We start from the raw sequence: 26,562 nt of genomic DNA, 5'->3' as shown, positions 1-26,562 counted from the left end.
GAAGGAGGGAGTTGTGGACCCTTCTGTTGGGATGAAGGATAGGGTGATGAAAGCTGTTCCCCTTTTCAAGCTCAGTAGGCCCCACATTTAGAGATTGCTGTGATTTCACCCATGCCTAAGTGATCTGAGTGGAGTGATTTGTGGTAGGGTAAACCACTTTTCTGTGCTTAACGTGGCCCTCTCCCTCTTCTGTGGTTTCGCCAGTTTGGGGTAGTTTGATTCCAAACAGTACCTGACTGAGAACCCTGTTCCTCAGAAGACCTCTGGCTGCTATAGCTATCTGAAGTTGAGGAAAGAAGCTGTGTTTTTTGTTGGTGTGCACATGCCTTTCCAGTCTTCTCCAGAGAAGAGCAGTGAAGCTGGATTAGAATCCCCTCACCCCGTACTTACCAGGGATCTTGTCCAAGTGGCAGAAAAGTGGAATTTTGCAGAGTGCTCAGCTATAGCTGAGGCATCCTGTTGAAGAGCTGAGAAAGATAGTGTTTTTTGAAATACAAATAAATACAGTTGACCCTTGAACAATAGGGAGGTCATAGGCTCCCCACCACCACCGTGTTCTGCCAGTCGAAATTGCATATAACTTTACAATTGGCCTTCCATATCCCTGGTTCGACATCCGCATATTCAACCAACCAACCACAGATTCAGCCAACTGCAGATTGTGTGGTACTGTGGTACGTTTTTATTGAAAAATACTCGCTTATAAGTGGACCAGCACAGTTGAAAGCCATGTTGTTCAAGGGTCAGCTGTACACAGTATATTAAAAAAAATCTAGCCCAGTGGCCACTCCTACTCTTCGAAGCTTGTTAGATTGAGGGTACTGATCCGAAGCCAGGCCAGGCAAGGAGAAGCAGGATTACCAGAAATGCAGGCTCTCTTCTGCTCATTCATGGCATGCCCCACCCTTCTCTTGTCTTCTTAGTTCCCAGACTTTCACGGTGGGTGGAGCAGAGCTTATGCTCGCCCAGCCTTTAATCCTAGAGCCTCTGCCGCCAGAGGTTGACCTTGATTAGGCCAGGCCTACTACAGGCCACTGCAGGCATTATTCCTTCCCCTTTAGACAAACAGGAAGCTGCCTGCAAATTGAGGGATTGGAGCTTTCTGAATCCTTGTGGGGCAGGGAGAGCAAGGCTCTGAGGTCAGAGTCTAAAAAGGGCAAGGGAATGACATTTTAAAGAATTCCTTGCACTACTTGAGAAGGCTTGGATCCAAAGTATCTTCAGGAATTTATTGTAGGTCAGGCTTGTAAGAAGATATGTGTTTCAACACATATTAGCTGTGTGACCTTTTGGAAGTTCCTTAACCTCCCATTCTTCATCGGTAAAGTGGGGATGATAATCCTCAGTGCTGGTGGGAAACTTGGATAAGAATATATTAAAAAGCCCTCGAATGTTAGTTCTATAGAAAATCAAGCATATAGGATTCAGGTGCTCAGAGAAGCGTAAATCATATTTTCTCACCTTCTGTTGACAAAAGCAGTAAAATGTGTTCAGTGGATGAAAGGCTTTCACCTCACCATTAAGAATGGTTATGATCCTTAAAAGGGTAAGCCTCAGTTATCAGGAAAAGTTCACTTCTGTGGAACAGATCATTTATAGACCATTTGGGACGAATGATGCATTGAAATATAATCAGCTCTCAACTATCCATAACAAAACATTCTTCTACTAGCTATGTGTGGACTGCCTGTCCTAAGCCATATGAGCCCAGGGAATGCAAACTCCCTTGGCTCTTCTGATAGTCCAAACAAGACATAGTTAGTTACATAAATATTTCCAAAAAAAACTCGAAGTGAAGTGGTTAGATTGCTACTGCTGAGTTATCCACAGGGTATTATTCTTACATTGATGTGGATAACTGACCTTAACCAAAAGAATAATGGTGAACTTTGGCTTCTGGAGCAAGGAAAATGATGGGCTTCTACTTCGCAGATCATTTATGCCCTCTGTGACCATCCCTCCAGCCTATGAACTCAGGTAGATGTGACAAATTTATAAGACTGGGATTGGGAGAGAGGCAACCATTCAAAGGATGGAGCTAGGAAAGACCATGTGTGAGATTGCCCTATATGGACTGTTATTCCAGGGAGGATTGGAACAGTTCTCAATCCCGCCCCCCCTGCTGGGATCTAGCCTTTGTCAGAAAGAGGCAAGACTGAAGAAATCTTGAAAGAACTACTAGAGACCTCTCTGGGCAAGTTCCGCTGGAACCTCTAGCTGTTGAGCAGCCCAGAAAAGGGAATTTTTTGGTTAGGAATCTGGGAGGGAGGTATAAGTTTAGAGGGTAGCTGCCTGTTGTCCAAGTAGTTCCCTGTTTAAAATGGCCCTGTCAGATGTGAATTGAAGGAATCCCTTTATAGGTTGGCTGGCATTGCCCTGCAATTATTTTTCAGTGTTCCTAGCTGTACTCACCCCATGTCTGGACCAAAAAAAAAGTCCCCAACACAAATACTGATAATCTTTACATTTGCGATATGCATTGTAGTTGTCAAAACCCTTTTTACCACTATTATTATTATGTCATTTGATATTCATTAACTCTCTCCAGTTGGCAGGTTAGGAATTATTTTTTTAACATCTTTATTGGAGTATAATTGCTTTACAATGGTGTGTTAGTTTCTGCTTTACAACAAAATGAATCAGTTATATATATACATATGTTCCCATATCTCTTCCCTCTTGCATCTCCTTCCCTCCCACCCACCCTCCCTATCCCACCCCTCCAGGCAGTCACAAAGCACTGAGCTGATCTCCCTGTGCTATGCGGCTGCTACCCACTAGCTATCTACCTTACGTTTGGTAGTGTATATATGTCCATGCCTCTCTCTCTCGCTTTGTCACAGTTTACCCTTCCCCCTCCCCATATCCTCAAGTCCATGCTCTAGTAGGTCTGTGTCTTTATTCCTGTCTTACCCCTAGGTTCTTCATGACATTTTTTCCCCTTAAATTCCATATATATGTGTTAGCATACCTCCAAAATTTATAAGCAGCTCATGCAGCTCAGTAACAAAAAAACAAACAACCCAATCCAAAAATGGGCAGAAGACCTAAATAGACATTTCTCCAAAGAAGATATACAGAGTGCCAACAAACACATGAAAGAATGCTCAACTTCATTAATCATTAGAGAAATGCAAATGAAAACTACAATGAGATATCATCTCACACCAGTCAGAATGGCTATCATCCAAAAATCTACAAACAATAAATGCTGGAGAGGGTGTGGAGAAAAGGGAACCCTCTTGCACTGTTGGTGGGAATGTAAATTGATACAGCCACTGTAGAGAACAGTATGGAGGTTCTTTAAAAAACTACAAATAGAAATACCATATGACCCAGCAATCCCACTACTGGGCATATACCCTGAGAAAACCATAATTCAAAAAGAGTCATGTACCAAAATGTTCATTGCAGCTCTATTTACAATAGCCCGGAGATGGAAACAACCTAAGTGCCCATCATCGGATGAATGGATAAAGAAGATGTGGCACATATATACAATGGAATATTTACTCAGCCATAAAAAGAAACGAAATTGAGCTATTTATAATGAGGTGGATAGACCTAGAGTCTGTCATACAGAGTGAAGTAAGTCAGAAAGAGAGAGACAAATACCATATGCTAACACATATATATGGAATTTAAGGTTAGGAATTATTACCCCCGCTTTTTCATATGGGGAAACTGAGGCTCAGAGAGGTTAAGTGACTGCAGAAATCACTCAGCTAATGAATAAGGAGCACAAGAGTTCAGTGGGAAACATTAGACTTTGGTTTTAGACTTTGCATGGGGTAGGGGGTGTAGAAAGGGGAGATGAGTGTTGTTTCATAAAGGCCTGGACTTAAGCTCTAGTCATGATTAGGCCAGAGTTTTGAGACTAGAAAGGAAGTTTCAGCTTTAAACATCAGGTCCTTCCCCTGTTCTAATAGTTGCTCAACATCCCTTTAGTCTCTCCTAAAAGATCATGAGTGAAGAATAAAGTTCAGAGAGAATTGTAGTAGTTGGGATCTGTGTGTGGATGTCCACCTGTCATGTTTGTGTTCTGCCTGCTTGGGGCCTGGCCTGACACTTGTTTTGTATCTGGCTTCGTATGTTACCCTTCTTGCTAATGTCAGACTACTGCCTTCAAGGCTAGTTGAGCTTTCCACCTGGTTGGGCCAATAACTTACTTGGCTTTACCTTGCTCTTAGACACATAGATGTTGCTTGTTAGGAAGTGAGAATTGTTTGGGGATTGCTTCAGCCTAGCTAATGTAGAGTCTTGTTTGGACCTTGGTGGGAGCATTAGTGGAAGAGGTACTGGGGAATTGTGGAAAGAGCACTCTTCTGGAGTTGGAGAGCTGGAGTTTAGTCTGAGCTCTGCTGCTAGCTTCCCAGGGCAATCTTTACCAGGCCCTTGCCCCTTTTGGGACCACCGTCTGTTCTATGAGGAGTTGGTTTGGCTAATCTCTGAGTGCCATTCCTGCTCCTCAAGTCTGTGATTTATTCAGAGATGTATTCCCTCAACAATGGAGGCTGGTCTGCCCCACCTTGGGTAGGGGGATTGTGGCATACATCTCAGAAATGTTCTCATTCTGTGGGATACTGGGCCAAATGGCAACCCTGCCAGCTCTGAGAGGTTGGGAGTGATCAGCTACACCTGGCCTTAGAGGCGAACCCTTCATAGAAAGGCCTTGGAAATGTTATGGAGCATAATTGGGTAGACGGTTGGGCAGGCCAGGGTGGCAAGAGTCAGACCTGGCCTGATCTGGGTAAGGAAGGAAGAGGTGCTCTGGAAAGGTAGTACTTGGGCAGCCCCCCAGAAACAGGCAATAGGATGGCATCATGAGGTGTAGACAGTTTAGTGTAGTCTCTGGCCAGATAGTTCCTGGTCACAAGTAGTTGGTAAGCCCTCAGGAATGTGACACTGTCACTAAGCAGTGTGTCACTAGAGCAGTCAAAGGCTGTGGAAGCAGGAGGAACAGCTCTCCCTTGTCACCATTCCCGTTGTGTAGAGTGTGAGGTCCTTAAAGTTGGGCCGTGGAGACCAGATGTGGCAATGGAGAAACCCAGTTTGTAATGGCAGATAAGCCTGGTCTTTTAGAAGAAGGAAAAATCATAATGCTTGCTTAATGTCAAAGCATGTGAGGTTGAATTTACTAGTGCTGATGCATTTGAATTCTTTTATTGTGGATTTGAAGCAAGATTGGGAAAAGGGGGAAATTTGAACTCATGACCCTAGTGGCCCTAAGGGCTAGAATGAAGGTGGAGTTTAACTGTTAGGGCTCCCCTTCTTATAGTAGGGTGTTGAGTTCTGCATGGGAACAGCCTTCTGATCCATTGGGGAAGTCCAGCTTGCCTATACAGTTAGTTGGTCTTGGCCAGCTTGTGGAAGCATGTTGTAGACTCTGATTCATGTTTTGGCTTAGGGCTTTGGGCATCAGTATTTTTTAAGAGCTCCCGTAGGATATTCTAATTTTGGGCCAGGGTTGATAACTACATCCCTAACTGAAGCCTCTCCATGTTACATCTGAGAAAACTGAGCCTAAGAAACGGAGGCCTATGCCCATGAACACAGCATGAATATAGCTAAGCTGAGCTGAGATTTTGTCTAGGGCTATTTCCACTCCATTCGTAGCTGGAAGTAAAGGTGGCCCAAACAGCTCAATTGAGCATCCTCTAAACTTGGTTATTGGGCCTGGATGAGATGGGAGTTATGCACCACTCCCCACCTCAAGTACTAGAGGAAGGGGTGAGGTTCACAGAAACTAACTGGACCCCAGGGAGGTAAGCAGCTCTCTTTAGAGCTCAAGTTCACTGGCTAGGCATCTGCATACCAGTGGTGGTGGGAGAGAAAGGGTAGGACAGGATGGAAAGTGAGTAATGCTGTGGACACCAAGGCATTCAGTTAGTGGGAACATTACAGGGAGTTGGTGAGTAAGAGCCCAAGGACCTGGTGACTTCATTCCTCAGTTCCATATAGAAATGCTGGGCTGGGACCCTGCCTTGTGTCCAAGGCAAGGTGCTTTGGAACTGAAGACTGCTGATTCTCCACTTCCTGCTTCAGCTGGATGGCCTTTACATCTGACTAGGTCCCAGCCCTTGCTGCTCCTGTACTTTCAGAGTACCCCAAGCTCTCTTGTAAGCCCTGGTACCATATCACAGTGTGGTCTTTTATTATTTCCCACTGTTTTGTATGTGGCACCCCAATTAGAGAATAAATTCCTTTTATGGTTGGAAAGAGGGCTTTGCTCCCAGTCTTCCCAGAAGCACAAGAAGGTGCTTAGTGTGGAGAACCAGGCAGTGCTAAGAGGGTATCTTGGTTTCTTTTCTCCTCCCAGCCTCCAAAGGAACTTTTTATTTGAAGAGAAAGGTGACTGGGAGCTTCAGGGTGGATATAGCACACACTGCATTCTTTGGGATCCAATAATTACATCTTTTCACTACTAGATGGGGAACGCTTTGAAGTAGGGGCTTGTCATAATCTCTGTATTCTCAGTGCCCAGCACCCTGCCCCACACTTTGCAGGTGCTCAATAGCTGCTGAATTGATTGGAAGGCATCTCTTCTCCTGGTCCCTCCCTTGAGTCAGGCTAGATTCCCTAGAAGCCTTCTGTCTCGTGGGGGAAGAATCTGGAAGCTAGGGAGGAGGAAAGGGCTGCATCTGAGCATTAGCTGTTGGTGTATTCCTTGTATCCAGAAGCCCACAGTTCTTAGTAGTAGTTGACTTTTAGAGTACACATACTTTCGCATATATGTTTTTTTTTTCTTTTTTTCTTTTTCTACAGGAGGGGCAAGTATGAGGAGCCAGGGCGTGAAGTGGGAGGTTAGAAGGTGGGCACTCTTGAATGGTTGTTTCTTTTCACCACTTCCTTGTGAGAGAAGTGCTAACTGGATCCTGAAGATCCTAGACCTCGTCCAGAGGAGAAAGCCTTGTGTGCAGTGTTGGCCACTAATGGAGGTCTTTAGCCTTGGAACTTTGTGGTTGGCATTAGTTTCATTCTTAGCTGTCCCTCCCGCTGAGTTTGGCAGCTCCAACTTGATTTTCTTTTATTTTCCAAATATTTTCTAAGGGGATAGGGAGGGAAACAAGCCACTTATTATGTCCCTTTGTTTCTTTAGCCCTTAATAGGCCGGCTAGGAAGGTGCCCTTCTTCTTTCTTCTTCATGCATGCCTCTTGCTCTTCAAGGCCAGGGGTTTGAGCCAGAGGCCTAGGGGCCCCACAATCCTTGATTCAGCCTTTGGTCTGGGGCCTGCTATTGCAGGGGGGTCAGCTTGGCCCAGGGCCTTTCTGGTATCTGAATGAGCCTTTGGGGAATAGATGGTTAGTGGTCTAAGCTTATTACCTTTTTTTCCCCCACTGCCTTTACTTAGAAAGGGAATAGGTTACTGTGTATGATGATCTGGTCCAGTTTTCTTTGGTTAACTTTCAGATAAGACTCTTTCTGCCCATCTTCTATGGAAAGTAGAATGTGAAGAGTGCTATTGGTCCAGGTTTGAGACCTTGCAGATAGTGAATGGAGTTACTAGCCTAGTCTAGCAATTAGCAGACTTGCCCGTGAGGCCTGATTTTGTATGTATTGTAAGAATAGGTTTCATATTTTAAAAGCATTGTTAAAAAGAAAAAAGAGGAATATGCAACAGAGACTGTATGTGGCCCATAGAAACAGTTTGCCAACCCCTGGTAATCTATGCTTTACACTACCAAGTTATCATATACCAATTTCTTTTTCTTTTTAAGATTCCAAAATCCTTTTTTTAAAAAAATATTTATTTATTTGGCTGTGTTGGGTCTTAGTTGATGTATGCGAGATCTTTCATTGTGGCATGCGGGTTCTTCGTTGCGGCACGTGGGCTTCTCTAGTTGTGGCACATGGGCTCTTGAGCGCGCAGGCTTAGTTGCCCTGCGGCATGTGGGATCTTAGTTCCCTGACCAGGGATCGAACCCGCGTCCCCTACATTGGAAGGTGGATTCTTAACCACTGGACCACCAGGAAAGTCCCTATTATGTACCAATTTCTTATAAACTCATGATTCCTCTTCCCTGAGCCAGGCACATGGTAGGCCTTTGACTCCTGATTTATGATTGGGATGTTTGTAGCTAGTCCCTTCTGTGTTGGTTACTGACTAACCAAACCACATTGACTCCTTCTGGTGTGTACTTGGTGTCATAGTCACTGGGGGTTAGAATTAGAATTGTATCCTTCTTGGAGGGGAAAGAACCCGATAGATGATGCTCTCCTCCAGCTCACTGTTCCTGTGTAAGACTTAGCTTTTCATCTCAGATGGCCCCAAATCTGATAAGTAAGCAGCTCCTGTTGATGGTAATTAGGGAGATTTGAAAACAAAATCACAAAAGTCCAAAGCTGTGTTCAACAGGGGATTCTGGAGCAGGGGCTGATTCTTCCTGCTCCTCCCCGAACACTTCATCCCTGGCTTTGCTGAGCCTCCTAAAATCAATCCTGGCTTTTTGAGAAGGTGCCTCTTTTGTGTTCTTTCCAGACTGTGCTTGAACAGAAGGAATCCTGGGTACTTTTGGAATAAGATACAGAGACCGTTTGTTTTAGGGGTGATATTAGAGCGTAGCTTTTACCCAGACAGGGAGGCATTCTCAGCTCTATCTGGAGCCCTTACATCCAGTGTTCTGGAGGTTTGCATTTTGTTAACTGTTGTGTGTTTCTGTGGGTATATGCCTATTTGGTCACCCATGCCCATTCTTGCCGAGTTCCTGGGAATCCTGTAATGGAGACAGTATGGTGCCAAGGCTGAGTCATTCTCCTGGAAAAGCCAGGATTATAAGAGGTGTTGTACGAGATCTGCTTTGGAATGCTTTCTCTTTTCTCCTCTGCTGTCCCCACCCTTCCCCAAACACACCTAGGACTGTAGATACCCACCCAACTCTAGGCTACTAGGCCTGGGAGACTCAACCACTGAGCTTTCTGAGGGGTGACCAGGGCTGTTACTCCTCTCCCCTTCCTTTCTGTCCCCAAAGCCCTATACCTCTACGCCCAAAAGTATAGAAGACTTGTGGAATGTGTAAAGATGTTTCTACCCTTAGGGACTGAAGCATGTTTGTGAATAGTCAGTGAGTGAGGCTAGCTTAAATGGTTTTAAGGCGACAATTAATGGTGAGCATTGCAAGTAGAGTTGCCTCAGGTTTTTCTCCTGACTTCTTTGGGCCAGTGTCTGGTCGGCATTGTTCAAGGTGACTTGAGAGAAAGGAAGATGGTAGCCATAAGATAAATTAAGTGGGCCAATTATGTAGAATTATTTTCTTTTTTAAAAAAATTTATTTATTTTTGGCTGCGTTGGGTCTTCGTTGCTGCACGTGGGCTTTCTCTAGTTGTGGCGAGCGGGGGCTACTCTTTGTTGTGGTGCATAGGCTTCTCATTGTGGTGGCTTCTCTTGTTGTGGAGCACAGGCTCTAGGCACGTGGGCTTCAGTAGTTGTGGCACGTGGGCTCAGTAGTTGTGGCATGCAGGCTCAGTAGTTGTGGCTTGTGGGCTCTAGAGTGCAGGCTCAGTAGTTGTGGTGCACGGGCTTAGTTGCTCCGGCATGTGGGATCTTCCTGGACCAGGGCTTGAACCTGTGTCTGCTGTATTGGCAGGCGGATTCTTAACCACTGTGCCACCAGGGAAGCCCCTGTAGAATTATTTTCAACCATTATTTATAGCTGCATGACCTTGGGTAAGGTATTTAACCTTGTGAATCTTAGTTTTCCATCTTTAAAATGGAGATAAAAAATGACCCCCACTTCCTTGGAATTTATGAGAGAGAAAAGAGCGCATGAGCATGAAAGTATACCTAGAAGGGTGCCTGGCATATTGAAGGTGCTTGATAAAAGCCCCTTTTCTCTTAATTTCTTTCATTGTATTTTGCCGTCTTTTAAGTATTTGAGATCAAAGAATTTTAGTACCCTAGTTAGGCTTTTCCTCTAATTTGTAAATGGGCTCCCTGCACTGCACTACCTTCCACTGCAGCCCGTTGAGGGGAAACAGTCCAAGAATTTGTGTGGGTGAATCTGTTGCTCTGTGAAGAAGAACCCCAGCTCTGGGGAGTCTTGAAAGTCCCAAGATGAGGGAGTTGGGTATTATGAGACCCAGGTTAGACAGGATGGTTTTGGAATGGGAAGAAGAGAGAATGTTCAGAGGAGACAATGGTTAGAGGAACCCTTACTCAAGAAAGCAAAACAGTTTGTGAAATCATTGGGTCCCCACCCCTTTGCAGAAGCTAGGCAGCCATAGCTGAGGCCCACCCCAAGCCCTTGCTGTGCTGGTAGCTTTCACTTCCTGTGTGTGTGTGGGGGGGGGGGGTGTAGGGTAGTGTGCAGGGGGATGTTAGTCTGGTCACCCTTCCAGGTCTATCTGTGGGTAGACAGGTTTTCCATATGGACTGAAAGTGGGTTGTAGTAGGATCCCTCAAGATCTGGAGAGTGGTTCCCCCAAGGTTTGTGGAAGCTAGGGTAGGGAGTGCTCATTAAGCTAAGTTGGTACCTCAGTGTGGCTGTGTGGAATAGAACCAGCTTCCTACCTTATCTTGTATACTAGGCCACCTTGTCTGGCTTTGTCTTCAGGGATTTCTGTCTCTGCCTGTGGCATGCCTCTCCCCCACATCTGATGAGCTGGTGTTTAATACTGTGATGGTGGAAAGCTCTCTAATGTATTTTCTTCTGATTTCTGGCAAGAGGGTCAGAGAGCTGGGAAAGGAGGACTTGATACTTAACTTTGTACTTTTGGGAGGGATTTCACATATTGTATATTTTCCTATGGCATTTGAAGGGCCTACACTCTGTGTCCTTGTACAGGCTATTTGTCTACCTGGAATACCATGAGCTTCCCTTTCCCTTTAACATCTTTTTCCTGTGAAAATATTATTTGTCATTCAGGACAGGTCTGCTCTTTCTCTAGAAACCTGCCCTCCTGCCTTCTCCATTATGGCCTGGGTGCCCCTTTATGTTTCCACAGTTTCCTCTGATTACCTCTATCACTGCTCTTGCTGTACAGCACGGTAATTCCCCATGAACTTGCAACCCCTCCCCAACAAAAACACTCTCACACACTTGCTCACTCACTTTCACAATGCACATTTGCAAGCATTAGAATCATCTCAAGGCCTGGTCCATAGTGGTGTGTGAAGCAAGCATGTATATATATGTGACTGTGTCAGGGGTAGAGGTCCTTTCTGAAAAACCTGAGGTAGGTAAGAGGTGGCCCTGTTTGCTTTTCTAGGTCTTATTAGAATTGTAGGTACAATTTTAGGACTCACTTTGGATTGTGGAACAATATCTATTGCCTGGGCCATAAGAGAGGCTGCCAGGTAATTTCTATAGAGATTCTGGTGGGCCTCTTTCCTGCTGCTATGGAAAGAAACTAAACCAAAGTTAGGGTGTGGGCGCTTCTTACCCTACCCGAAGAACTCTGATGTGTGTATGTGTTGGGAGTGAGTGGTTTCATGCATGCTCAACCTTACCATTAGGGGATACAAAGATTGTAAGTTTCTGGTGGTAGGGGTGCTAAAAACCCTGGTATTGTTGGTTAGATAGGTTAAACAGTTTTTACTGGTCTCAGTAAATTAGTAGCTGAGCTTGTGGTTTGGAGGGCAAGATGTGGCTTTATCAGCTCAAAAAATACAGAGCCAGCATTTAAAGAAGTTATGTTAATCTACATAGGGACCAAAATTAATAAGCTGGATGTCATGTCCCTGTTCTCTTACTGACTGCCCCCCTCACCCTGCCCTAGGACTTTTCCAAAACAATCATAGATCCACAGAGCTCAAGGACATTATTTGGGCTCTCTATACCTCTGCTTCCAGGAAGGTTACCGTGACAAAAATGAAGACTGTGGCTACAAACAGAGATACCTAGGGCAGGTGTGATGCCAGATGCCACTCTTAAGCCTTCAGCACATCCACTGGAGGCAGGTGCTAAAAGTTGGTATTTTCTTAAGGCCTATATGACAAACCTTGTTCCTTGATGGGGGCAAGAGTTAGATTGGGCTGCAAGATTAGGTGTCAGAGAGCAGCAGGCTGGTTGGGACTGGGGACGACTTGTTTAGGGGTAGTCAGTCAAGGTCTCCCATATAAATCTAGCCTGGGATTATGCTGCACTGAAGGTCTGCACTTAGTGAGGCAGTGCTGTGGAATGGCATCTGCCTTCTGATTTCTCACCCTGGATGAATGAGGAGGCCCTCCCTGAATATTCAGATGGAATGTTCAACTGCATTCTTTGCTACTTATAGTCTGGGAAGGGAAGACAAGGGGGGATCCAGGGCGTCAGCTGGTCAGAGAGGAGTGAAGGGAAATTGAACAATGAGTGGGCTCAGACTGTGGTACCCCCTCACCATCCCTTCCTCTGATCTTGTTGGGGGAGCTGTTCCTATTGGACTGAAGTCATTTTCTTTTATCCAGTGGCCAAAGCCACTCTAGGCCCATTAAGACCCTGTGCAAATCATGTTGCTTTAGCAGAAATGCTGATACTGGCATCTAAAACCCATGTGTAGTGAGACTTCAGTGATGTTTGGGAGCCTTTAAAAAATACGTTTACTGTATTTTTGCATCTCCTGGTTCATTAATCAAGGAAGAGCATTGGCATGTTTTCTTTCAGTTTCCAAATATAGGAGAAGTTGCCAATTTGTGTTTTCTCAGAAAATTCATTTTTCCAGAAGTACTTTGGACCATCACCATCTTTCTCTAGGCATGGGTCCTCCAGTGTGGAAGGTGCTCCAGTGGTTAGCTGGTCACCCTTCCTGTCCCTGTCTGTGAAACTGGGAGATTACTGCAGATTTTTCAGCTTGATCAAGCAGGTTACTCTAGCTCCCTCCCCAGTCAAGGAACGCCTCTTCCAGGGAGGGGAAGTGTGGTAATGACATTATCTTTCCCCAGGCAGCCACGTGTTCTCTGAGAACAGGATGTGGGGAGGGCTGGGGCCCAGTCACAGGGTATGGGGGCGGGCACGGGAAAGTGGGCTGGTAGTGTGGCCATGTGGGTTGGTGCCTGCCTCCTTGGCTTTGAGAGGCATGAAGAGCCCCTCTATTCTCGAGTGTTAACTCGTGTACACCCACCCACCCATGGCATGTCTGTGTTCTTACTCTAAGAAAGAACTGTAAACACCTGTGAATGAGGCCCAGCTCTTCAGGTTGGAGAAACTCAGTGGCAAGAAGTGGGTGGGCCCAGGCTGCCCGCTGTATCAGCCCATGCCTTGTGACTCCTGCAGCCATAGGCCATTTTGGCAAGGTTTTGTCCAGGGAGCTGTACCCCAGTAGAGAATGGGGTTGTTTTGTTGCTTATCCCCAGGCCCCAGTCACTCCCCTCTGAACAGATGGCTGCCTAGAACACTAAGGTGATTTGCATGTTCAGTTTCCTTTCAGGCCCCATCCTCTTCTTTTCCCCGCCCCCACTACTTCTTCTGGGGACCTTTGGAGATGTGCTGCCTGGGGTGGGGAAAAGAGGATGTAGCTAGCTTCCTGTGCAAGGGAGGGTGGGGCGCCCGCCTTCCTGCCTGTCTGCCCACCCGACCAGCTGACAGCGCTTGAGGAACTGACTGTAGAGTTAAGTTCAGAGTCATCAGAGGCAAAGGGGCTTTCTGGGCATAGGGATGAGACTTTGCTCTTGTTGGTCTCTCATCACAGTTCTCCACCACGAGGATTGCTGGGCTCCCTTTTCCTAGAATCACAAGGCAAAAAAGGGCTTTTAGAGACTAACTGGTCCAATCACCTCATACCATAGATGGGTAAACTGAGCCCCAGGGAGTCTTTAAGTCCTCTAAGGAATCAGCAGAGTTAAGATGAGTAGATTTTTACAGGGTTAGAACTGGAGCTCCCTCCCTTCCCCCAAGCTGCTAGTCCAGTGGTTTGCAAACTGTATTTGGCCAAGATGCCTGGGGAGCTGTAGCCATCCTTCGACCAGAACAATTCTACTTTTATGTACTTTATATCCTGAAATTTCATGAGATTTTCTGTTTGGGAGAATGAAGAGGCAGGAAGCTGCTTAAAAAAGTAATAAAACTGAAAACCACTGATCAAGACCTACCCAGTACAGTTAGGGACACTCCAACCTAGAGGGGGAAGGGACTATCTCAAGGTTACTGGTCCACTGTTTTTGGCTGGTTGCTTCCAACTAATGGTGTGGCTCCCTCCACTAGAAGAAAGACTGTTCCCACCCTGTGCTGCCTTGGTCTTCTCCCATCCCAAGGAGAGCCCCTCTTGTAGCACCCTGAGACAGAGCTAGAGGCCAGAGGCCACTAGGTTTCTTGGATGAAATAAATGATAGCAAGTAAGCCTTTGGAAGGACTCTCTTGCAACCTTAAATAAGAGAAACTTGGAAGGGCAAAGAACAGTGTACTTGCTAGTAGTCGAGGAGACCTGGGTTCTAGTCCTGTCTCCTTCACACTTGAGCAAATTGCCATTTACCTCACTGAGCTTCCATTTTTCCTGTCTATAAAATGGTGCTCATCTCTGCTCTGCCTTTCATACAGAGTTGAGTTCAGTGAGAGAATGCATGTGGACAGTGTCTTTTAAAGTGTAAAGCACTGTGCACATGGGGTTAGGATTTTTATTGTATAAGGGTGAGCCAGAGGTCCTGGATTGGATAATGAGGTTGCAGGAGAAAGGAACTAAAATGTATCAAACATCTAATACATGCTAGGTGCCAAGCCAGGTCCTTTCTTATGAGTAAAGGAGATAATGCTGTCCTCACAACAATCTGTGAGGTAGGCATTGTTACTCCCATTTTACTTTCAGGAAAACTGATGCTTCAAGAGATCTAGGGACTTGCAGTGCCCCCAGGGCTTCCTTCCAGGACCCACACTCTCCATCATGTATTTGTAAAGAGACCTTAAGAAAGTGCTGTGGTTTCCTTTGGGGCTTTCCAACCCCATTCCCTGCTCCACTCCAGCCTCTCTCCTCTGGTGGGGATGAAACTGTCTCTTGTTGCCTTCATGTCTTAGTCATGGGCTCTTTACCTCTTGCTTTCCTTGGTGGTACACCAGGTGCACTTAGGTGCCCTTTGGGTGTTAGTTAGCTGACAAAAAGGGTCAGCTCCCTTTTTGTTGATGAGGGCTTCCTACTGCCCTGGGGTGCTGGTAGCAAGAGCCTGGGATTTGTTGCTAGTTGGACAGACCTGGTTCTTGGCCAAGATCATGCAACTAAAGGATGGCAGTTGCTTCCGTTCATTGAGATCAGTTTCCTCATTTGTAAAATGGGCCTAAAGGTGGCTTACTTCATGTGTGTTTCATGTGCTGGTAAATGTTTCACAACAAACTCTCTGGTGAAGCCATGATTTGAACTGTTTACTAATCCCTGTGGTGTAAATACTCTCACCATGGCCAATTTCAAACTACCAATACAAGGGCTTTGAAGGAGGAGTTGTACGGAGTGGCACATGATCAGCTCTAGTACGAGCTGGTTCCAGTGCACTGTTATTAATCACACCTATTTTAGAGTCCCAGGCTCACTCCCACCCTCAATCTGTTCACATCTATATGCAAATACAAGACCCTCTCACCATGTTTTTTCTGTTCCCCAAGTTCCCAGAGCATCCAGGAAAGAGAGAGTATCATTTAAGGTCTGCTTCTTGCCTGAACGTTCTCCCAAGAGAAAGTGTTTAAGGGGCAGAGAACTTGACAAGATTTTGATTGGGGCCCTAATTAGAGTATTATTATTATTATTATTTTGCGCGGTACGCGGGCCTCTCACTGTTGTGGTCTCTCCCGTTGCGCTCCGGACGCGCAGGCTCAGCGGCCATGGCTCACAGGCCCAGTCGCTCCGCGGCATGTGGGATCTTCCCAGACCGGGGCACAAACCGTATCCCCTGCATCGGCAGGCGGACTCTCAACCACTGTGCCACCAGGGAAGCCCCTAATTAGAGTATTTTGATCAATGTGTTTTGGCTGCTGAGGTATTTGCACCAGTTGTTTCCTCCCACTGTCTAATTCTTAACTAGATGGGAAGATAATGGAAGGCTCTGGACAGTGGCCTGAGGGTATGGTCATATCAGAAAGCACTTAGCTGTCTTCCTTTTTTTTGGCTGAGCTGGGTCTTCCGAAGCGGGCTTTTCTGTAGCTGCAGCCTGCAGGTTTAGTTGCCCGGGGGCATGTGGGATCTTAGTTCCCCGACCAGGAATGGAACCCCATGTCCCCTGCATTGGAAGGCAGATTCTTAACCACTGGGCCACCAGGGAAGTCCTGCACTTAGCTTTCTGATTGGAATTCCAAAGCTTTCTCCTCCCTCTTCTGCCTGCAGAGCATCCTCTGCTGGGTTCTAACCTAAAGGTTCCTGCCATGAGGATCTCTGGGCCAGGAAGCATTTTGGAGGACCGGAGCTCTGGTCTGACCTCTCATTTCATCTCAACAGCATCTGTGCCAGGTGATGTTTCTTTAAACTTCCCAGAGGGTAAGAATCACTTGGGACAAAGCTACTGCTTCCCAAGCTCCTCCTCTGGAGAGTCTGTTTCAGTAAGCTTGGAGTGGAGTCCAGGTATCTGGGTTTTTAAACTAGTGCCCCAAATGATTCCCAACAGTTAAGTTTGGGAAACACCACATTACCACTGCACAACTGTCTGCCAGGTGGATGTCATTATGCCCATTTTACAGATAGGATGATTGAGAGATCATGACTTGTTATTGGCAGAGATGGATGCTGCCCTCAGGTTTTTAGACTACAAATTTATGTTCCTGCTACAAGAGAGAAATTGCTTTAGTATATAATAGTGTCTGTGGTGGTGGGAAGTGATGATACTAGGTAGGGAGGGGCAAGGATAATTCCTGCCCTACTTTACAAATAAAGAGACCAGGTTGCAGAGGGCTTTGGAGGCAGTAGCAGGACTGACTGCATTCCTGATCTTTTGTGGAGGTGAACTGCATTCAACTCTGGAGAGCCATTCACTAGGCTAACCGGCCTAGATGTCCCTGTAGTTACTGCTCTCTACTTGGCTTTGTTTCCCTTCCATCAAGCATCCCTCTGGCCATATTAACACCAGCACATGAGAGGCTGTATTCCATTCCAGAGGTTCCCAAACCTGGCTGGGCCTTGGAATCATCTGAAGCTCTTAACTTCTGGTGCCTAGGCCCTGCTTCTTACATAATAATAAATCATGATCTCTGTGGATGAAGCCAGGGAATCTGTATTTTAAAAAGTTTGTGATTTTTCTGGATAACAGCTGAAGGACTTTGGACGTCTTAGTGTGTTGTGTTGAAGGGTTGGGAACTTGTATATATTGATGGGACATGTTTGGAGAAAATGGCAAGGCAGAGCCTAGAACGAGGAAAGAAAATCAGGCAGCCTTTAAAAGGACAAGGTAGCATAGGTGCTCTGTTGTATTCTGCCTCCCCTCAGGGCTCTGCTTCTTGGGGGAAATCCCCATCCCTCCCAAGAGAGAAAACATTTAAAATAATGCAAGGATGTGTGTGTGTCTACCTGATGTGCATGGCTTCAAACTGTGTAACCAAGTAGAAATCTAATCACATTTTTAGAGTTTGCCCCTACAGTCAAAGAGTCCTTTATGCTAGGAGGGTTCTCTGGAGGTCTTCTTGGGCAATCCATAGCCCTTAGGTGCAGTTGAACAGGTTTTTGTTTTAAATCATTTCAGAGAGGTAGAATATTTGTAATAATATGGCTTAAAAAGGAGGGGTTAGTAATCATCACATTCTACTTATGATATACCAAGTACTTTCATGTCTGTTATTTTAACTTAAATCTCCCAGTAACCCTGTTGTGAGGTTGATGTTATTAGACCCATTTTATATATTAGAAAACTGAGTTTCAGAAAGAGGAAGGTCAGAGAGACTCCAGAACCTCTTTCTGCTATACCATGATTTGTTCCTCAAAGAACTGAGACCATTATTTCTGGGACGAGGGCTGCAATTTTGTGAGTTCCCCAGATACCAGGTTTGGCTGTTGGCTTACCAGCAACATTGGCAGGAAGCTGACCTTAGCTTAGCTCTGGGGTTGAAAACAGAGCTGCTTTTTTTTTTTCAATTTTTATTGGAGTATAGTTGATTTACAATGTTACGTTAGTTTCAGGTGTACAGCAAAGTGAATCAGTCATACATATACATATATCCACTCTTTTTTAGATTCTTTTCCCATATAGGTCACTACAGAGTATTGAGTAGAGTTCCCTGTGCTATACAGTAGGTCCTTATTCGTTATCTATTTTATATGTAGTAGTGTATATATGCCAATCCCAATCTCCCAATTTATCCCTTCCTCCCTTTCCCCGCTGGTAACCATAAGTTTAGAAAACAGCTTTTTGATTTACCCTGGAAGCCTCCCCTTTCTCCTGCATAGTTGACTGATCCTGGCTTCAGCAATTTTAATACCGAGGAGCACAGGACAGGGCAGAAATCCCATGAGTAATGGATGGAACCCAAGCTGAGGCTTAGATCATCTCCAGTGCCTTTCAGAGCTGGGATGCTGGAGGTCGCTGTGATGTGTTCTTGAGCACAGAAAGTAGAGCCCTCTTCTGGTGCTCTGGGCAGAACTGGTGTCTCCAGGCAGCTGCAAATGGTCTGTGTTTCCAGTCTATAAATACTTCCTGTGAAACTTGTAGGCAGGAAGCTGGGTCAAGCAGGAAACTGATGCTAGAGACTGAAGCCCAGCTGGGTGGGGCCCCAGAGAGGGGCTTAACCCATTTGAGAGACTTATTTTATTAATGATGGGCCCTCTTTCCTTTTATTTCGGCAGCTTCAAAGTTTTATGAGAATTGAAGAATCTGTTGTTCTTGGCTATCTAGATATAAATCCGTTCCTCAAATTCCCTGCCTCTTTCCTTGCTGTGTCGTCTCCACCCTCTCTGTACCTCCCCGCCCTGTCCCAACCTCCAGCTTGGCTGTGACTGCTGCCAGGGACCTTCCCAATCAGTTGCTATCCAAGTTTTTGCAAAAGAAAATATCCTAGAAACAAGGGATCTTTGAGTTTCCTTCCATGCTGTTATAAAAGGTTTAGTCTCCCTAGAATGGGTGATGGTGAATGTATCAGAGCCTGAAAGTTAGGCTTGCCCTCTGTCATAAACTAGACTTCCATTCGGTGTCAGCTTGGAGTTTTTCATGGAAGCAAGCTGGTCCTGCCTCCTCCACATAGTCTTTCCAGCTCAACAGCCTGACATGTCTCCTGTTTTCGAAGTGCTAGGATGTTTCTATTGCTTATTATGGCCAGTGGTTCAAGAGCCAGATTTTTAATCCTTGCTCTCACACTGTCCAGCAGCTGTGTGACCCTGGGCCAGTGCTTCCCCTTCCTTGGACCTCAGTTTCCCGAGCTGTATATTGCAGAGTTTGAATCAAGTGATCTCTAAGGTTCCTTTCAGGTCTGATAGTTGGGGATTCTGGATTATTTATTCTTTTGGAGAATAGGGATGAGAAGTTCAGAAGGGTTTATTCTGGAGGTGCCAGATGAGATTCTAGGATGAGTGGATTGAAATCTTGAGGAAATTTAAAGAGGAATGGCTATGCTAAGGAGCTTGTGGGGCAGTCCCCTGTGCCTTGGAAAGAGAGATGTGCTGGGGTGGGGGATAGGGGAGTGGGTGGTGTTTGCTCCTGGGATATGGTTTGTATGAGCTGATTTTGAAAATAAGTCCTGGAGTTAGGTATAAATGGTGAGGAACTAGTTTCCTTCCTGACCTTCATGTGTTGAGAAGAAGAGGGGGAATCTACCTTAGTCTGAGTTTGAGCAAAAGACTGTGCAATTAAGGCTGAATTAATGGGGAAGCTGTAGCTTACTAAGGTAACCTCACTGTTTCTGACCTTTGACCTTTTCAGCTTTGTTCTCTGTCCTGAGCTCTCCTCCTATAGTGACAATGTAGTTATATTCTCATTGCTAAGAGGGGTTAGTTTTGTTTGGGGTTACTCCTCTAAGTATATGATAACTGGAGGAGTAACACCCAGTATCCAATATGCCCTTGTCTCCCAGTTGAAATGCTTCTCAGGGAGCTTTAGGAAGGCAGGACTGGGACAAAGCAAGTGAAAGGGGACCGTTGTCTCCCATGCCCTTTGCAGCAGTTGGAGTGATTAAAGAATTACTGCTGACCCATTAAAGGTATGGGTGTGCATGGGGTTGGGTGTGGTCTCCTTTCTAGAACCTACTGGGAAAAAGCACAGGCATAGGAAGGGTTAACCCTAGGCAGGTCTTGCCAGCTGTATTAAGGGTCTGGAAATGGGCAGGAAGAGGTCAGAACAGATAACTGTACCAGGTACCACTTCCAAGTCCACAGGGAAGAGACTGAGTTGCCGGGAAGTGAGTCAGTGGAGGAGGAGGAGGGGAAGGGGGAGGGGGAGAATGCCTCCTAGGCTAGAGATTCAAAGCAACCCTTGTTTTACCCCTTATGGAAAACAGCTGCTTGAGGCAGTGCTGTCATCCCAAGAGGCAAGACAGACCAGGCCCTGCCCTGCCCTGCCCTGCCCTGCCCTGGCCCCAGTTCTGGAAGCAGGAAGTGGTGGATGCTAGAGCCTAAATAATGGGGATAGGCAGTTTGAGTGACACTGTGGTGACTGCTCTCTGCCCAGGGAAGAGACTGAAGTTCTGGGGTTACCCTGGTAGGGCTTGTCCTGCCTCTGGCCACCCTCCTACACTTACCTTTGCCTTCTCCATAGCAGCAGTGCCACTGAAAGCCCAGAGGAGTTGGGCCTTTGAAGAGAATGGTGGGGTGGCAGGTGAGGGGTGATGTCATTGAGCTCAGCCCCGACTGGGCTGACTCATAAGCTCTGCCCTGGCAAGGGGGCCTTCCCAAGCAGTGCTTCCCAGATGTGCCCAGGCTTCCTATGCTAAAGTGTTTGGGCCTTAGCCAAAATAGCTGCCAAGGCGGTGTCTGAAGTCAGCAGTGAAATCAGCGTTACTGGAGAGGTAGGTGGAGTCAAGGATGGTGCTCTGGGAATGTCCAGAAGACTTGTCTTCACCACTTGCTGGCTGAGTAAATGTGGTTTCAGTGATGTTGAGTGAGACTGTGAGTGAAGGGGCTTGGCACATAGTTGCTATACAGTAAGTGTTCATTTCCATCCTTCTGTTACCTGCCTTTATGCTCGTCAGTTTCCTTATCCATGGTGTGAGGCTGGTAATGCCATTTGCCTTCTGTTTACAGGTCCATGCTTCAGACAAGCCACTTGTGATTATTTGACTCTCTCTGCTTTGTCCTCTATCTCCCCCAAATTCCTTTCCAGGAAAGAGCCATCTTGTAGTTCAGTGACAGGGGTGAGTAAGAGGAAACTTTGCCCTGATCTCACTGTGGCCCAGCTACTGCTCATCTGGGTGCTCCTGGCCCTAGGGAAAGAGAGGTTCCCTTATTTGAAGCTGGCCAGGTCCAGAGAGCAAAGTACCCCAGCTGTTGCAACCAAGGCAGAGGTAGCATGTGGCCTGGTTATTTTGTTTCTTAGGCCAGCCAACTGGGGACACAGGAGAGATCCCAGTTTGTTGAGGGCTTTGGATGACAGACCACTGACATGGACTTGTTAGTGTCCAATGAAAGGCTTGGTGTGGGAAGTGTCTGTGTTCAATTGTTCAATAAATAACAGTGGATTTATTGTTCTTGCACTAGGGGTGGGAGGGCTAGGGTGTATGAGAGGGTGTCACCCCCCCACCACACCCAGACTTTTTTTGTTCCTTAAACTCTAAATGTTCTCCAGAGACACAGTTTTCAAGGACAGGCTTAGACAGGGCGTTAGTTCTCTGTTGGGGACCACATCTTGAAATGCTACTCCACCCAGGCCAGCTCCTCCACTCCTGCTGAGCTGAGGGCCTGCCTGGGAACTTTCTGCTGACTTTGGAGGCTTTATTTTCAAGTTCTTGCCTCTCAAACTAGACTGCCCTCTTCTCCTCATTGAGATTGAAGAGGCCAGGCCCAAAAGGAAGGCAGTGGGTGCCCACTAGGGTGAGCATCCAGTGGGCCCTGTGTGGCAGTGGGTCTGGGCCTGCAGCTCCTTGTACACATTTGAGTCTCAGATTACTCTTATGGAAAACAAGGGATATTCTTTGATCAACACTCCTGCCCTATACCTATCACCTTCAACCCCAGTCATGCTATTACCCTTACTACCCCCTACCTCTGACACACAGAAAAAAAGGAGAACACAGACCCATGACCCTGTCTTCATGACTCACATTTTCTTCTGAGTTAAGTGATGGCAAGAAGAGAAGTCCCTTTGTGTTTGCTTTTCTTTCCAGTTTTTTTAAACCTAAGATTATTTGTCTCCACAGTGAAGTTCAGGGAACCACAGGCTGCTTTCCCTCGAGAAGCAGCCACAGTGGAATGACAGAAACTCTGAGCAGAGATTCTAGAGAAGTAGGTTCCAGTTTGGTTTCAGCTGGACAGCCTCAGATTTGAGGAGAGCCCTTGTTCTGGGGCGATGCTCTATTAGGAGGGAGGAAGCTGTACAGTACTAGCCTCTCTGACATGCTTATTCCTAACCCAGGCTGAGTTCTTTTCTACCAGTTGATTTATTTAAGAAACATTTATTTACCAAATATTTAAGTTAAATATTTGGACTTGTGGGCCAGCCCTTGAAGATGATAGATTGGTATGACCTGTGATTGACATGATCTGCAAGAGACACTGAATTTCCTTTGAAAATTCTTCCCAGTAGTGTGAATTAAAGGGAACTCTTGGGACTTCCTTGGTGGTCCAGTGGTAAAGAATCCGCCTTCCAATGCAGGGGACACGGGTTTGATCCCTGGTCAGGGAACTAAGATCCCACATGCCGCGGGGCAACTGAGCCCATGTGCCACAACTACTGAGCCCCCTCACCTCAACTAGAGAGCCTGTGTGCCGCAAACTACAGAGCTCATGCACTCTGGAACCCACACGCCACAACTACAGAGCCCACGCACCCTGGAGCCTGCACGCCACAACTAGAGATAGAAAATTCACACGCCACAACTAGAGAAAAGCCCGTGCACCGCAATGAAAGATCCTGCATGCCCCAACGAAGATCCCGCGTGCTGCAACTAAGACCCAACATAGCCAAAAATAAATAAAATAAATAAATAAATAATAAATCTTAAAAAAAAAATAAAGAGAACTCCTAGCTGTGGAATGTTCCCTAGAGCCCCACCCCTTTCCTCGGTGTCCTCCCTGGGTGCTTTCTTCTAAAAAGCCCTGTTCTGATTCTGCCCCACCCTGCTCAGAACCTTCAGGGTGGCTGGCCACTCTCAACAGGATTAAGGCCCAGCTTTCTAGCATATTCTTCAAGGCCTTCCACCTACCTTCCTGGCCTCTCTGCCCACTCTTCACCTTGCAGGCCTCATTTACCCTGGAGGAGACCTGCATGCTTTTTTTTTTTTTAATTACAAATGTGTTTTTTTTATTCAAACAGAAAGTCACAAAAATTATAATCATCCTCATCAGTTCACTCAGTCCCATGTAATTAATTTTTTTTTCATCTTGATCTTTTGTTAGTACTTTTATGAATTAATCAGTTTTCCATTAGAGTTCTGAAAATGCTTATTCATTCAGTTCAGCAGTATAGACCTGCATGCTTTTATCTCTGTCTCCTTTTGGGCCATTGCACGTGTTTCTTTCTCTACCTAGGGCATTTGTATGCTCTTCCCCCCAATTCCCACACTCTCCCTTTTTCAAAATCCAGGTTATCCTTAGAGACCAGTGCAAATACCACTTTGAACTATGGTTCCGTATTTCCACAAAATGTTTCTTCTGTTCTGGTATGTCACTTCTCAGGGTTTCCCTTGTATATTATAATTTTGCTGTTAATTCAGTAAGTACCTTGGGGTCAGGGACTGGTCCTGTAGCTCTACTGCAACCATAGTTCTTTAAACATACTATTCCATTAATATTGGGTAAACTGAAATAAATTTATAGGAAGCTCCTTAACCTGGAGTCCTTGAGCCTCCGTGAAGTCCATGGGTATAATTTGAAGTGGGAAGGATCTATGAAGTTGGATGGAGGAAAATTACATATTTGTTTTCACTAACCTCTCACTGAAATTTAGCCCCTCTTTCAATTATGAATGTAGGCCAAAAAAAAAAGTTAGTACCTATGACTTTGTCACCAGTGGAAATCTAAGATACTTTTGTATCACGATTTACTTATTATAGATTTCTCAAAATATCATTTATGCCGAAGACAAAGTTGAAATTACAGTAGTAATAATAAGACCCAGTGTTAGGTAAATATATAATATAATAAAGAAGTACATATTAAACTTTGATAACTATTTCAGTATAATTGGTCTCTTTGTATCTACTTTATTTCATGCATTTACAAATATTCTGAGAAGGAAGTCCATAGACCACACTAAACTGCTTGGCAAGGTCCATGGCACAAAAATGTCAAGATGTAAAATGTTCCCACCTCTGATTCTGTATACTATGTTATATCTATCTCTTATATCCCCTTGCTTAGTACTGTTCATTTAGCCAGTATCTTGTGAGTACCCACTGAGTCTTGGATACTAGAGAGGTAACTCTAATTAAGACAGAAACCTTGAGGTGAGAATGAAATTTCTCAGTGCACTAAAAGGGCCACTGTCCCTTTTCTACTCTTCCCTATCCCTATCAAGTCATTGGTGTTTTGAGGGCTCACCTGACTCAGCTCAAGGGTGATTTAAGGCTAGATGTTGAGGCCAAATTCCAGCCCTTTGGGCCTCATTCTCCCTACCTTATGAGGGCCTATTCTATGGAGGTCACTGTATTGGCAGGAAGCCTAGGTAACACTGAGTCAAAGTGGCTAACCCTGCCCGTTGTCTCCCACTGGGGTACTTGCCTTACTTGTTCCTGCCTTCATGGCCTTTCCTGTCCCATTGTCAATCCTGAAATAGATTTCCTCCTTGGCTCCCTGGTGAGATTTATTTACAAAATTGTTCCCCAGGCCTAGTCCTCATCAGAATTGTTTAGCTGGCAAAATTGCTGTCTGGCCCTCTCTTCCCTGCTAGCTGACCCCTGTGCTCAGGAAGGGCCCATAGGTGTCAAAGACTGATAAGGCCTTATGTCTTACCCACTCCGTGGGGATTTGCATCTTTGACAATTCTATTTTTAGTTCCCTCCCAATAGTATAAGTAATATGTGAGCATCTTAGAAAATGTAGATTAGTTTTTTTTTTTAATTTAAAGAAGGGAGAATGCTCTCATAAGATCACTACCCAAAAACCAAGACTGACTAACACTTGGGTATGGTTCCAATAACCTCTGTATGCATACTTTTTACAAAGTTGAGCTCATGAAATCTTGTTGCTTAGTCTTCCTTACTTAATATTACTGAAGTATTTGCCTTGGGCATGAAATAGTCTTTATGAATATTTTATATGACCATGTAACAAGCCATCTTGTGGCTATACCATATAGGTTACTTAAGCAAAATGTCCAACAACAACAAAGAACACTTAATCTTTGATTTCTTTTAATGGAGACTTTTACACTTTGGTGTAAGAGGAGTTTGGCGTATTGGTTTAAATTGTGAGGCTTGGACTTAGATCTGAATTCAAACCCTGTCTTCCCCACTTACTAGTGATGTGACTTTAGGCAAATATCTAAGTCTTCATCCCCACTGTGGAGATAATACTCTCTACTTCACAGGGTGATTGTTGATATTAAATGGGGTAGTGCATATAAAGTGCCTAGTGAGTAATAAGTCTGCATACATGAAAGCTGCTGCTTATTATTGCTATTAATACTATTACCACCACCACCAAGCTTTCAGCCAAAGGAACATATCTCTATTGATGAAATTTCAGCTATCATTGACTTTGGCTAGGAGATCTCTTCTTAAAGGTAGAGGGTACTTTTTCTAGTGCCTGTGAAATACTGTGTGTTTCCATCTGGGCCTGTCCCTATTCCTTTTCTCTCTGCTGACTTGGCTTTGGGAAGTCAAGCACCTCTGTGCTGCCCACACCTATCTCTGTTGAGGCCCCTTTCCTATCTTGAGCCTAGGGAGACCAGTGAGACATAAATACAGGAAGTGTTAACAATGTAAGTCAGTATATAGAACCATAGACGTCAGCACTGAAATGGTTGTTGGAGATTGCCTAGTGTAACTGACAACCTCCACCCCCTGCACTCCTGCCCTTGCACAGATGAGGGGAACTAAGGCCCAGGAAGGGGATAAGACTTATCCAAGGTTGTGGAGTGAACCAGTTATGATGCTAGGCTTAGAATGCAGTGTTCTTTATCCTGCCCTTAACTTGCCTCTGCAAAGATCAGTGCTGTAGATAATCCAGGCTATAGATCAGAGGTGGGGAGAGAACGCTGTGGGCTTGCAGCTGGCTGGTGTAGGTGGAAGAAGTACAGTCAACACTTGTTTCCTCTTGATAGTAGGTTGATTTGCATTCATTTGTTTGCCCCTTGGTAAGCATTGCCCTGTAGCTCTGGGGTTTTTTGTCTTCAGTAAACTGGTTGGGAGCAGGGGCTAGGTTATTGTTTGTTAAAATAGTCTCCCTTCCTTCACACCAGTATCTAAGTGTCTTAGGTTCTTGCATCTTAGTTCCCTCTCCTGTGGTTGAACAGAGACTTGTCCCAGGCTCTGCTGAGCATAGAGCCAGAAAACTAACTTGCCTCCTTTGATCTCATCCTAGATCAATGTGCGTGTGACCACCATGGACGCAGAGCTGGAATTTGCCATTCAGCCCAACACCACTGGCAAGCAGCTGTTTGACCAGGT

General features: G+C 45.5%; 1 protein-coding gene across 2 annotated transcripts in view; it reads left to right on the top strand.

Moving 5' to 3' along the window:
* Positions 1 to 26,562, top strand: part of MSN (moesin) — a 67,823-nt gene that overhangs the window by 16,093 nt on the left and 25,168 nt on the right. For both annotated transcript variants that reach the window (XM_067723187.1, XM_067723186.1), the window contains exon 2: positions 26,477 to 26,560. In XM_067723187.1, the coding sequence (XP_067579288.1) occupies positions 26,477 to 26,560 (84 nt within the window). The remainder of the gene's footprint in view (positions 1 to 26,476; positions 26,561 to 26,562) is intronic.

The sequence above is a fragment of the Pseudorca crassidens genome, chromosome X, assembly GCF_039906515.1.
Source record: "Pseudorca crassidens isolate mPseCra1 chromosome X, mPseCra1.hap1, whole genome shotgun sequence".
NCBI classification, from domain to species: Eukaryota; Metazoa; Chordata; class Mammalia; order Artiodactyla; family Delphinidae; genus Pseudorca; species Pseudorca crassidens.
The sequence above is the reverse complement of the archived record's forward strand: the minus strand, read 5'-3'. Positions and strand labels throughout refer to the sequence as shown.